Source organism: Pelophylax lessonae, assembly GCF_965119305.1.
Source record: "Pelophylax lessonae genome assembly, chromosome: 4".
Lineage (NCBI taxonomy): Eukaryota > Metazoa > Chordata > Amphibia > Anura > Ranidae > Pelophylax > Pelophylax lessonae.
Window position 1 is genome coordinate 97204717 of NC_138771.1, and position 13587 is coordinate 97218303.

Consider the following 13587-nt stretch of genomic DNA (forward strand, 5'->3'; position numbering starts at 1 on the left):
AGTAGGGCACTAAACCTTTCACTGACACCATTGATGAGGCACCATTCTTTACACCAACAGTGGGGCACTAAACCTTTCACTGACACCATTGATGAGGCATAATTCTCCCCCCCCCCCCCCATTGACACCAATGATAGGGAACTATTCCTTTTATTGACACCAACAATAGCCAACTATTCCTTTGACCAACAATGGGACCCTATTCCTTCCACTAATACCAATGATGAGGCACTATCACTTCACCTACTAGGCACAGGCGCTATCTATTTTTTTTTTATTTTTTATTCCTCTGACCACCAAACCTAAAACCTTGTCTACTACCACTGGCCACAGTCTGGCCCCTGAAAAATTCTGAAGTACCGTAAATTGGTCCCTTGTTTACAAAATTTGGAGTCTCCTGCTATAGAGTGTATTTTGACTGACAAGCCGAGTCTGCTGACATCACATTGGAGATGGCCCCTCATTTTTCCTTTCCATAAACTACTTTTTTATTTACACCTTTTAAACTTTGTATGGAAGTAGACCACTTTAGGATGAGTCTATTCCCTGGCAGAGCCAAAAGGGGAATACTAGAGACTTTTCCTGGAGTGGTCTAATTCTGTAGAAAGTTTAAAGGTGTTGCAAGTTTGCATTTTAAAGCTGCACTCTAGGTATGATCTTTATTGCATACTTGCATCGTCCAGTTTTGACCAATGTAAGCGTGCATATTTCATACCTGAAGGGAAGGTAACAACCACTGTAGTAATCCATGCAACTACAGCGTTTAGCTAGGTTTTGTGTCAAGCGGGTTCCCTTTTCTACTCACTCACTTGGCACTGCTGCCATTTAGAGGACACGTGTTTTCTTTTTCCTTTTTTTAAGGAATACAAGGCATTCTCTGGTTGAGGTGGGGATTGTGACATCACCATCTCTATCCACCTCATTCAAAGCTGCTTGTTACATGACCCAGAAGACCACAGCCATCGCTGTAGTAGCATGGTCCAGCTTGTACCAATGTAAGTATACATATTTTCATACCTGGGCAGCCACTGTGGAAGCTGACAATTGCTGTAATATTCCATGTGGCTACAGTGATGGTTTTGATCTTGCGGGTCCTGTGACTAGCTGCTTGGGATGAGATGGAGATTCTGACTTCACCAACTCTCGTCGCCCCTTCCAGAGAACGCCTTTGTATTTATTGAAAAAAAAAAAAAACTAAGGCATTCTGTAAATGGCAGCTGGGCCAAGCGAGTAACCCCACCTATAGTCATTGTTGCAGAAGGGAAGCCTCTTGCCACAGGATCCAGAAGATTGCAGCTATGCCTGTAGTAGCATTAACTACTACAGTGATTGTCCACTTCTCCTCAGGTATGAAATATGCATCATTACATTGCTCCAAGCTGGACCAATGTAAGTATGCAATAAAGATCATACCTGAATTTGAGCTTGGAGACTGAATTTTCTGTGTTTTTTTTACCTGCAATTTTGTAGGTTGGTGAGAGGGTCTCTTTAGAAAGTAACCTTCAATAATGAAAATTCAGTGTAAATTCTAAACTTTTTTTTTTTTTTTTTTTTTTTTTTTTCTCTCCTCCTTGTAACTGTAACAGAGGTTATGTATGAATCAGTTTGGATATTAAAGATAAACTGTACCTGTACAAGGATTTCTAAACTTCGTAAGATCTGAATGTGGAATACAATATGTCATAATCCATAATGTCCGTACTACAAGGAAAATACCTGGCCACTCTGTTAGGGTCTCCTTGTTGTGCTATTGGTTTACAACGGCTTGTTGTTTTTATTATTGCATTAATGACAATCTTTCCTTTTTTATTTTAAGCTTTTTAAGCCATAAAGAATTTCGATTTATCTATCCGGTGTTGCCACTCTGCATGATCTTCTGTGGTAAGATGGTGATGATACAAGACACTTTATTTACTACTTATTAAGATTTATTTAAAATGTTTTTTAAGTCACTTCTATATTATTTTATCCTTTCTGTTTTAGAACATTTTAAATACAGTGTGTGTGTTTTTTTTAACTATAAAGTTTAATGCCGCCATTGCTCTATGTGGTCCCTCTGCTCTCCTTCTACATCTAAATACAGTGTGAGGAGCTGAGATTCCCCTCTGATGTATGAAAGATGGCAGAGGGAGGACATGTGACCACACAGCAGCCCTGGGCAAACAAGGCATTTGGCATTAAAATAACCCGGAAAAAAAAAAAAATGGATCCGGTTACCTTAAAGCATGTTATACAGCACAGTGCTTGTGCTGCGTAATTTGCCCCCCTGTAACACCTAAAAAACCTGGCTGATCCTGCCAGTTTCTGCCCTCCTCCCTGTACACTGACCATGGTACATCATGGCTGCTGAGCCCCGACACCGTGGTCAGTTTACATGCTTCTGTCATCCGCAACTCTCCCCCCTCCCTTCCCTGCCTGTCAGCCCCATACACTAAACGATCCTCCCCTCCTGCTGCTGAAATAACGGTTAATGTATGCTATAATCCTCTTTGTCTCCTAAGCCTGTGCACCTCCGTCTCTGGGTTTTTTCTAAAACAAATGCTGTGAATATTCGATTTCAGTGTGCTGCTCGGCGATCACGTGACCGGCCATCCCTCCTCCTCTCGGCCCCGCCCCTGCAGCTTTCAGACAGGGAGAGGAGAGAGCCAGCCGGTCACGTGATCGCTGAGCAGCACACTGGAATCAGGTATTCATTAACTTTTTTTTTTTTTTTTTTTTATATAACACAGACCGAGGCACACAAAGAGGATTATAGAAAGTAATGCAAGTGGCTTAACAACCACTTTAAAAAAATAAATAAATACACACACTGTACTTAACATGTTCCTAAAACAGAGGATAAAAGTATATAGTATATGCTACTTTTCTAAAGGGGAGGAGAAGGTGCAGCAGAATACTCAATCAAGGAAGGGAGAGGCAGGGGGAATCGGTTTCCCACAGACTACGGAAGTGAGAGGGAGGGGGAGATGCAGAGATGCTAAATACACCACATGATGACAAAGGCACATAATCTGACCACGCTATCAGGGATCGGCAGCCATGGTAATCATGGCCAGTTTAAAGAGGGGAACACAGGAACAGGCAGAACCAGCCTGGTATTGTACAACATGGAAAGAGACAAATGTCAGTGCAAAAGCACTGTGCTATATATCGTACCTTTTTGTACCTTTTTTTTAAGACTTACAACTACTTTAATACAGAATTCTGGGATTGCCTTATCTTCTCCCCTGCTTTTGCACCATGTCATTTTTCATAATGCCTTTCACTTTAGCCCAACCTCTATTAACTATAGTAACGTCATTCATTGTTCCCGCATATGCCAGGGATTTCTGGCAGCTGGTGGGAGGGATCTGCATTAGTTCTGACAGACTTAATGTTGGTGGTAATGTGGGCGGTGACAGGGGAGTTCTATACTCTCTTCAGTAGAGATGAGCACAGGTGTGGTCCATACTTGGGTTGGGACCAAACCAAGAATCAACCAGTCACTCCTGCCAAATCGGCATTCAATCATAGCCATAGCGTTCCTCACCGCGCAGCACATAACATTAAGGTGAGAATGCTTGTTACGACCTAATATGGTCACGTTCAGACCAACTCGTGCTCATCCATACTCTTCAGTCACCCACATAGTAACAAAGTCCTAAAGGAAATATTCTTTATTACCACTTGCCGACCAGTCATATACCTGGTGCGTCACCAGTCTTTAAAGTGGTTGTACCGGGATGATACCTGTGCCCCGTTGCCACCTTCTGCAGCTTGCTTGGGCTCTCCTGTCCCACAGGAGACCCAAGCAACCAGCCAGCGCGTCTGCCAGCTTGTTGGACAGCCTAAGAAAGCCAGGATCAGCTTTGATCGGCTCTCCGCTATGGAAACCTGGAAGTGATACCTTACCTTGGATGTAAACAGCGCCATTTTTAAAAACTTGAGAGCATTCAAAAACACCGATCTTGGTGTTTTAAATACTTTTAATTAAAAGGACCTTGTGGCTCTGAGGAAGAGAGGATCTCCACTCAAAACGCATCAGCCATCTGAAAGGTCCTCCGGCTTGCTGGGACTAGTCTTGGTGACCTGGTTGCTTTGTGTATACTGTAGACTCTGATATGCTTTTACCACTGAGTTGTTTGTGAGTATACTTCTTTTTATCGTATTGTTAAAGATATACTTTGGTAATGTGCAATGCTGGTGAGCTTTTTTTTTTCTTTGTTTTACAATCATCCAGCGTCAGCATGTACTTTTCCAGGCTGAGATTCTGGCTCAGAGCTGTCACATGTTCTGCAAGTTCCAGTGCTGTAGACAAATATGATGAATATGGTTATGATTTAAACTGAGCAGGCGAGTAAACAATGCTGTAGATTTACTAAAACTTGAGCACTGTGGCACTGTGTATGGTAGCCAGTCCGCTTTTAACTTCAGCTTGTTCAATTAAGCTTTGACAACAAACGTGGAAACTGATTGGTTTCTTTGCAGAGCTGCTCCAGACTTTGCACTCTCCAATTTTAGTAAATCGCCCCCATTGTTACATTGGCATTATTACATTTAAAACTAAAGATGGAAGTTTCAGAAAGCCTAATTAAATTGATTTATATTTTTTTTTATATAAACAGGTTTCTCCTTTTCTCGTTTTAAACGTTGGAAGAAGACAGCTGTTGGTGTTTTGGTGGTGTCAAACCTTCTTCCTGCCCTTTACACTGGCTTAGTTCATCAAAGAGGAGCTCTGGACGTAATGTCTAACATTCAACAGCTGTGTAACAATGAGAATTCCTCCCTCCTGGTTCTAATGCCCTGTCACTCCATTCCCTACTACAGGTCAGCACTCTTGGCACTGACATTTGAAAGGGGATCAGTCAGAACTGTACTTGCACAAGAAACACACACTATTCAGTCTTAGAGGAACCCTGCCACGGGAGAAACATGGATACTGCCATTGCTGACCTTACTTTTTGAAAATAACAGTTGGTTGGCCCAGTCTCAGTTGTTGACCCAGGACCAGAAGGCAGATAAGAATTTCTAGCCTTCCTGCATGCTTGCTCCATGCCTGTGATTCTGAAAGTATTCAAGCTGGTGGGTTAGCACAGCAGGCACATAACTATTATTTTCCAAAGGAGTTTAGCAATGACCTCCCCTGTATTTGTCTAATGCCAATTGTATTTTACCTTCTTACCTAATGAAGGATTGTTTTTTTTTTTTTTCTTTCCTTTTCTTCTGAGAGTCCAAGGTGAGAGGTCACCTAAAGTCTGATTGTTGTTCTATTCATTACCTGACATCATGTAGATACACATTATTTGCATATGAGGTCAGGCAGTTACCTCAGGAGAGGTAAGGAGAAACTCCTCTCTTCTAAATTCTCCTGCAAATGATCATATGATTGGGTATGTAAATTCTCCTGCAAATGATCATATGATTGGGTTTGCGAATCATTTACTTCACTAGCCTTAAAGGGGTAGTAAACCCTGACATATACCCAGTGAAGTGACTAGCCTCAGGTGATACACGCATATAAGTTGTACCTGTTTAACTGCAGTCTTCTCTTCTCTACATCTGTTCAAAGTCTACGATTTAAAAAGCTTGTCTGAGCAGTCAGAAAAAAGGGTGCAGAGCTGTCAGAGTTGATTGGAGGGAAGGGACATGCACACCCTCCACACAGCTCACAAAAACAGAGCTGAGGCTGTCAATCAGCTGAAGGTCCCTCCCCATCAACTTTTTTCTCTTGGTGTCAGGGAAACTTATTAGAAGTGATTCATGCCGATAGCAGAGGAACAGGCAGCAGACAGAAATGACAGTGCTCTTACTTGAGACAAGTACACATTATAGAGGGATATGCTTTGTTCATATTTCATGCCTGAGGTTTACAACGACTTTAAAAGGATTTATTTTATATTACTTGACTAAGATTTATTTTATATTAAACTATAATAACTAAACTACTATAATAACTAAACTAAAGTATTTACTGGGCCCTATTTTAGTTATTTGTGAATAGGGATCAGTGCTCATTAGTAAATTCACTGTAAACTGGCTTTGCTTTAGGCTTATTTGGGCACTACTTGTATGTCACACCTGAACAGTTCCCTAAAGCCGCATTAAACTCCGCATTTTTTTTTTTTTTTAATGGACCCCCCAGGAGCTTTTAGCATAATGTGCTCACATTCACCACATATTGCACATAATGGCAGACCTACCTGTCAAACCGTTCCCTGCTGTGCTGTCAGGGCTCCTGCTGGTCACTTCTATCTTCTTCCTGGCTTCCTTCCAGGTTCGGGCCACAATGCCATGACTACACACAGGACTCACATCATCGTGGCACAGAGCCGTGTTGTAAATGTACTCTGAGCTTTGCATGTGTCTCACTACAGTAAGGATGACAGGCGGGGAGAAGTAATAGAAGAGGTCAGGTTTAATTCTACATTTAAAAAGGTATAGCTTTTAATATACCCTCCGATATTCATGAAAAGGGCAGACATAGTCAGCTGATTTCTCATTGAAGATATGTATGTAAATTGTTGTTCTCACATTTACTGTAGCTGTTAGGGTCCTTTCACACGGGCGTTCCGTATGTCCGTTTTTTTCCTCCCATCCATTTGGAGATGCAAAAACTGGCAATGTATGTCTATGGGTTTGCGGACGTTAGCAGATGACCATCCACTGACATCCGTTTTGCATCCGTTCCATTCAGTTCCGTTTTTGAGACAGAAGAGAACCCTATTTTTCTTCCGTTTAAAAAAACAGAACGGATGCAAATACGGATGTCAGCGATGTCATCCGCTAACGTCCGCAATCCCATAGACATACATTGTCAGTTTTTCATCCGCAAACAAATTGATGAAAAACGGACATACGAAACGGACCCTACAAAAGTGCATCCGTGTCCATTTAAAAAAAAAAAAAAAGTGACTGGACAGATAAAAAAACTGAACTGACCGTGTGAAAGGACCCTTTGTGTGCTCATTTATCATTTTTCTTTCTAGTCATGTTCACTGCCCTCTAAAGATGAATTTTCTTGAGTGCCCTCCGGATATTGGAGACCCTGAGATGTATGTGGATGAAGCGGAGCTCTTTTATGCCAGCCCCATAGCCTGGCTTAATGCAGAATTTTATGATGCCACCAGACTACCGACACATCTGGTAATGTTCAGTGCTCTAGAAAAGGTGAGGATAGTAAAGTCGCTTGACTGATCAGGAGTGAAATGATTGGCTGTAATCAAATGTAGCTTTGTGCCAAGTATAAAGTGCATTTCAGCTTTTAGTGTATTTACACTTTTGCAGTCTAATTTGAGAAAAACCTGTTTCTTATGTGTTCCCATTCGCACAGCATACCTAAAAATATTTCTTACCTTTTGTAGATGTTTCTTAGGAGAAAATGTGTCATGGCTGACTGCAAGCATTGCTCAGCAAGTTCAGTGTGATCTGTGCCAATAGAAAGGCTTAAGGTGGCCATAGATTTTTATTTTTTTTCCTTTCTCAGGAAAAAACAAACAAATTCCTTCATCCAGGTGGATAGAGTAATTTTTCCTGCAAAAACATTGTATTCTAACAGCAGGGGACCCTCTGCTGTCAGAATACACTGATCAGCGGTTGCAGCGCTGATCGAGAAACGTTTTCCAACATTACTGATTGAGAGAAGTCAATCCAATGATCAACTTTTTTTGTTCTTCAAACTGAGACAGCCTTAAGGGCCATACACACTATAAGATTGTCTGAAGACTTTTTCCTTCAGATTTACCTTTTCTGTGTAGTGTATGGGCCTGCCTGATTGCATACAAATTGAAAGTGTTTAGGTTTGACCTCATATTATATGGTTTTGGTAAATCTAAAGGAAAAAGTCTTCAGAAAATCTTATAGTGTGTATGGCCCATTACATTATAACTGGATACTTACTTTTATAGGTAAAGTTGATCCAGGGAATATCATATTACTTCACGGGGGTTATGTATGGAAGGAATGTGTTCCTCTGCTGGAGCAAATTGGATTATGCTTTATTGGGGTTTTTTTTTGTCTTCCTCTGGATCAACTTTGGGTATAGGATTGTATAAATGGAGGCTTTCTATTTGAGTTTGTTGGCTGACCTGGATGGACTGGTGTTTTTTTTTCCAGACAGATTACCTGTAAATGTAAAGCTAGTACAACTTATGAGATATCTGCCTGCGCAGTACAGATCGGATCATTGATGGAAAACACAGCTTCCCAGCTCACTCATAAACAATATGAGAGTGAGATTTTTCTTTGCTGGAGTTTCTAAAGAGGATCTAAAACACATGTAGCAGATATAAAGTAGGTGTTATCCCAATTTGGCTGTAAAAGTAGAAATACTTTAAATACCCCTGTCCAACCCCCTTCAAAGTCTTATATTCAAAGCCCAAGTACAGAACAATCAGCACAGGGACGTAATTTAGTAGAATGCGACTCTTGTATTGCTTCCTTTGCTGTTAATAATAATTCTATACTACAGCTTCTATGAATGGAAAGTGATCTATGAATAGAGGGGTGGGTGATTGAGAGCTCTGCCGCCTCCATTCATAGATCTGGTTTTATTCAAAGAAGCTGTAATTGGGCTACTATGAATGACGGAGCTGGGTGGAAAGGGCAGGCATAGTCGGTCTCTCTTGAGGAGAGCCTGTGACAGCCCTTTATTAACCCTTGTTGCAGCAGAGAAATCAACACAAGGGACACATCCTATTGACTAAGAATATGTCCCTTGTTCTGATTTTGTTTTTTGGTTTCACTTCGGTTTTCCCTTGTCCCCATTCTACTGAGATGTGACCTGCTCAGCATCACACAACCCCTTCTTTAAAGTCTTCACCTTCAGGCCCAGCTCTTAGTCATCATGGGCCTCACAATCCCCTATTGAATCATAGCAAAGGGTGTACTCTTTTTGTCCTGGAATATGAACAGTGTGCTGCACCCATAAGTAGGCAGAGGTGCAGCTCCGTGTGTCCATTCAGACACTGAGCTGCCATTGGGCCCTGCTCCTCTGTCTCTCCTGATTGGCTAATTGATTCTGATAGCTGCGGGAGCCAGCGTTGCCGCTGTTGTGTCTCAGCCAATCAGGAGGGAGAGTCCCGGACGGGCAAGGGACTCGTGGACATCGCTAGACTGAGATGGAGCCCAGGTAAGTGGGGGGGGGGGGTGGCTGATGCACACAGAAGGCTTTTTATCTTTATGCATAGAATGCATGAAGATAAAAAAAAAAACTTTCTGCATTTACAACTCCTTTCTAGGGTGGGTAAAAAAAAAAAAAAATAAATTCAGGCTTTTGAACCACTTTAAGATCACAAAAACATGCTTTTAATGTTTTTACTTGTCAAATTTCCTATACAGTTGATTTTTTGTTCCTCATTCTTTGGGATAATCCAGTGCTGCTTTTTGTGCTATCTATCTAAAATTCCATTAGTTGAAATAAGAGCTAGTATTGTTCATTACAAATCTGCTTCTGACCAGATTAACGTGGTTTAGCCATATTTACTCTGAGCCTCTGAATATTGACCAATGTTTTCTTTTGTGCAGGAAATAAGTACATTTCTGACTACAAACCATTATATGAAGAAAGCCTCTATATTCCATACTCATGTGCCAGAGGGTCGAATTGGAAGCCACATCTACATGTATGAACGGGACCTAAACTGAAGGAGGATGGCTTTTTTGGGTCATGCTGTATGTCATTGTAAGGGGATAAGATCCTGTGTAGGGCCAACTAAATCGGACATAAAGATGCAATGTTTATATTGAACTGACGGTGCCATTCCTACAACCTTACCTCAAGTCACTTGATCACTGTGACACAACTACAATAATAATTCTATGAAGCTTTGCATCCTGGGGACTCAAAGCATTTATCAAATTGGTATTGGGATCTTTTTGAAGAGATGGATTTGGTAGATCTTGTTTAATGGCTGGGTGGACAGAGGTGGTTTAAGCTGGTTTTTTAAATATACCCAGAGCGGGTGCTTCCTGGACAATGGATGGCAGAGAGCTCCACATTGTGAGAGCTACATTTCAAATAGTTTGCCTTTCAAGGTACCTATCAAATATGGGAAAAAAGTGACCGCACTCCGGAAATTCAAATCAAAAACAGAGTGATTTATTCTTCATCAAACAACATCAACCATCAAACTGTGAGACATGGGACAACTGAAGGTAGACGCGTTTCACGACATGAAAAGTCGCTTACTCATTACCCCTACCTTCAGTTGTCCCATGTCTCACAGTTTGATCGTTGATGTTGTTTGATGAAGAATAAATCACTCTGTTTTTGATTTGAATTTCCGGAGTGCGGTCACTTTTTTCCCATATTTGATAGGTACCTTGAAAGGCAAACTATTTGAAAGTGCGGTCACTTTTTTCCTATATTTGATCAGTTCACCGGATGACGGATCCGACCTGCACCTGAAATCACCTCACCTGGAGCGGTCACACCTGTATTTTGATTTCAAGGTACCTAACCAAGCAAGAGCCACAAATCAAAGAAGCCGCTAGTGCATTCGTGCGTGCGTGTGTGTGTGCGTGTATAAATTGCTGACAAAGAAAACAAAAGATGATTTTAAATAAAGTTTTTTATTTTTTTTATTCAGTGTCTTACTTTTTTCCTGCAAACACTGAGAAACAATTTTTTTTTCGGAACCGCAAGAAATGAAATAAGAAAGAACATTACAAATTATTAGCAAAATTTCTGTTAATAGGAAAAGAAACTGAACACTGCACATCTATTAGCACAGAAACACATCAGACAATTATTTGTTGTGATTCAGAGATCATAGATGACACGGAGTCATGCAAGCAACCAAAAGTAATCTGTTCATTACTAAATGAAAATCTTAGCAAAGCTTAAACAGATTTCACAACAGAGAACACCAGCCACTTAGAGCCAGGATAAGAGGATAGGGGGTGTCATTTAGAAATAAAGGCACAAGGAGAGACAGTGCAGTGTCTGAGATGAAATAACGGGGACAATCCATTTCCTTTAGCTCTACCAATAACTATGTATATAGCAAGAGCCAGCCTGATTGGATACAAATTGAATGGCTTATTGAAGTAGGCCCTCGCCCTACATAGTTTTGGAAAATCTAAAATCGATTGTGCAATCAGATCAGCCTTACTTGCAGCTTCATTTGTAAATTCTCATCTAGTAGTTACCAGTACACAACCACCTGTATAAAACGTACTCCCAACATTTTAGAATTTTATGCTTTTAAAATTGAAAAAAAAAAAAATAAAATATTGGGAGAACTGACACCAAATGTCAAATTTGTATGCTGAGGTGTCAGAGCGTTACCCAGCCCCCCACATCATGTGATGACAGAAATTACAAATTTGCAAACTAACAAGTTCCAGTAAGAATCTGCTCATCACTGGTGCCTTTCATTAGAAGTCCCCCAAGTTTCTAACGGTAAGAAATGGGAAAGGTTTAAAAATTTCCACAGTAACCAACTGCATATCTTGGCTCTAAGGCTAACTATATGATTGAAAGTGATTCATGCTATTCAATATTTTGGATCAAAGGGCAACTGCCCTAATTCTATTTCAACATTCACCATGTGTCTTCCATTGGCACGCCCATGCTTTTGCCATTTACCTTCCCTTTTATATCGTGCTTGATTCTTCTCTTCCTGTTTTCTTTCTTTGTAAGCAGGTATTTTTTCAGGTTTCCTAGAAAATGACAGTAATTTCAAAAATAGAAAAATTAGTCACACATGCTAATGAGTATTAAAACAGAGCAACAGACCTGAGTGGTATGAAAGGCCCTACAAGTGGAAATCAGCTAAAAACACAGTGGGGGAGATTTACTAAAACTGATGCACACAGAATCTGGTGTAGCTCTGCATAGTAACCAATCGGCTACCAGGTTTTTTTTTTTGTCCATGCTTAACCACTTTACCAGCGGAGCATTTTGCTGTCTTACGTCCAGGCCACTTTTTGCGATTCGGCACTGTGCGACTTTAACTGACAATTGCGCGGTCGTGCGACGCCGTACCCAAACGAAATTTACGTCCTTTTTTTCCCCACAAATAGAGCTTTCTTTTGGTGGAATTTGATCACCTGTGCGATTTTTTACTTTTTGTGCTATAAACAAAAAAAGAGCGTAAATTTTGAAAAAATAACAATTTTTCACATTTTTTGTATGAAATTCCCCCCCAAAAAATGTAAAAATCTAAATTTTTTTAAATTTTTGGCCAATTTGTTTTCTGCTACCTATGTTTGGTAAAAAAAAAAAAAAAATCACAATAAGCGTATTTTGATTGGTTTGCGCAAAAGTTATTGTTTACTAACTAAGGGAAAGATTTCTGTCATTTTTGGTGTTTTTTTTTAACGAGTAATTGCAGCGATCTGTGTTTTTTTTTTTTTTTGCGGGACTGCGACATTGCGGCGGACAGATTGGACCCTTGACTGACATTTGACACTTTTGCTATAAATATGCACTGTTACTGTAAAAATGACACTGGCAGGGAAGGGGTTAATTTTATTGGAGAGGGAGGGGTTAATGTATGCCTGGTGCTTACTGACGTGTGTGGGGGGAGGTTATTGAGTGACACAGGGACAGATCGCATGTTTAGCTATGCTGAACCCTGCAATCTGTCACTGTCTGTCACTTAGGAGATCCGCCCGCTTTGTTTACACAAGCGGGCGGATCTCCAAACTTGATTCCCCGACGATCGGGGAAGAGCTGCGGCAATCGCCGCTGCTCCTCCCCTGGCCCGACTCCCGCTGTATTCAGTCACCGGTGGCGCGCGTGCGCCGCCCACAAGGGGAGGAGTCCAGCGACGTAGGTCTACGTTGCTGGACAGAATCAAACCACTTTGCCGCAGTAGAGCTCGAGTGAGCGGTCGGCAAGTGTTTAATTGAACAAGCTGAAGTTGGAAGCTGATTGGTTACTATGCACAGCTGCACCTGTTTAAGTAGATCTCCCCCAGTGGGTATTCAGGATTCTGTTCAGCCAGCCTTGTTATTTGAAGCCTAAAGACCTAAATCACAGCCGGGCAGATAACCACGCCCATTTCCCGGTTCAGCTTTCAGCGTCATCTTTCCCTTACTAGCCTACTAAGGCTGCTTTCACATTGCTCAGTTGCAAAAATGTGGTAAAAACAATGTGTTTCCGTTAAGTTTTACACCTGTGGAAAAACGCGACCAAGGGTTCGTTTTTGATGTGTTTTCCCTTCATTTCAAGGGGGATGTGCGTTTTTGGTTGTTGTTTTTACTGCACCAAAAATGTAGCATGCAGGACTTTTAAAAATGCAACTAACTGATGTGCAGAGCTCCATAGGGTTTAATGGTCATGCATTTTCTTCTGCTTTTGGCAAGGCAAATATGGAAGAAAACTGGCAAGTGTGATAGGAGCCTAACTGAACAAAAAATAAACTCAATCCATGCCCAATCTTTGTCTAATGAGCAAAAAGGTGACACATGAAGCAGTAAAGCTGAACCAGAAAATAGTGCCGTCATTTTCTTGGCTATGCAGTGTGGCACAAATGTGTGAATCATGAGAGCAGCTGAAAAAAAAAATCAATCATTTACAAGGTGCCCATTCCTTTAATTTTTTTTATTTGCTGGTTAACGGGAGTGCTTTAAAATTGGCATTGGATGTTCTCTGTGTTTTTT

General features: G+C 41.0%; 2 protein-coding genes across 2 annotated transcripts in view; one reads left to right on the top strand and one right to left on the bottom strand.

Moving 5' to 3' along the window:
- Positions 1–9841, top strand: part of PIGB (phosphatidylinositol glycan anchor biosynthesis class B) — a 55003-nt gene extending 45162 nt beyond the window's left edge. Inside the window, exons 9-12 of the mRNA XM_082252831.1 lie at positions 1817–1881; positions 4605–4806; positions 6966–7146; positions 9502–9841. Coding sequence (XP_082108957.1) covers positions 1817–1881; positions 4605–4806; positions 6966–7146; positions 9502–9621 — 568 coding nt within the window. The 3' untranslated portion in view covers positions 9622–9841. The remainder of the gene's footprint in view (positions 1–1816; positions 1882–4604; positions 4807–6965; positions 7147–9501) is intronic.
- Positions 9842–11351: 1510 nt separating this feature from the next.
- Positions 11352–13587, bottom strand: part of CCPG1 (cell cycle progression 1) — a gene marked incomplete at its 5' end in the record, with an annotated part of 82694 nt that continues 80458 nt past the window's right edge. Inside the window, one exon of the mRNA XM_082253486.1 lies at positions 11352–11640. Within this exon, the coding sequence (XP_082109612.1) occupies positions 11475–11640 (166 nt within the window). The 3' untranslated portion in view covers positions 11352–11474. The remainder of the gene's footprint in view (positions 11641–13587) is intronic.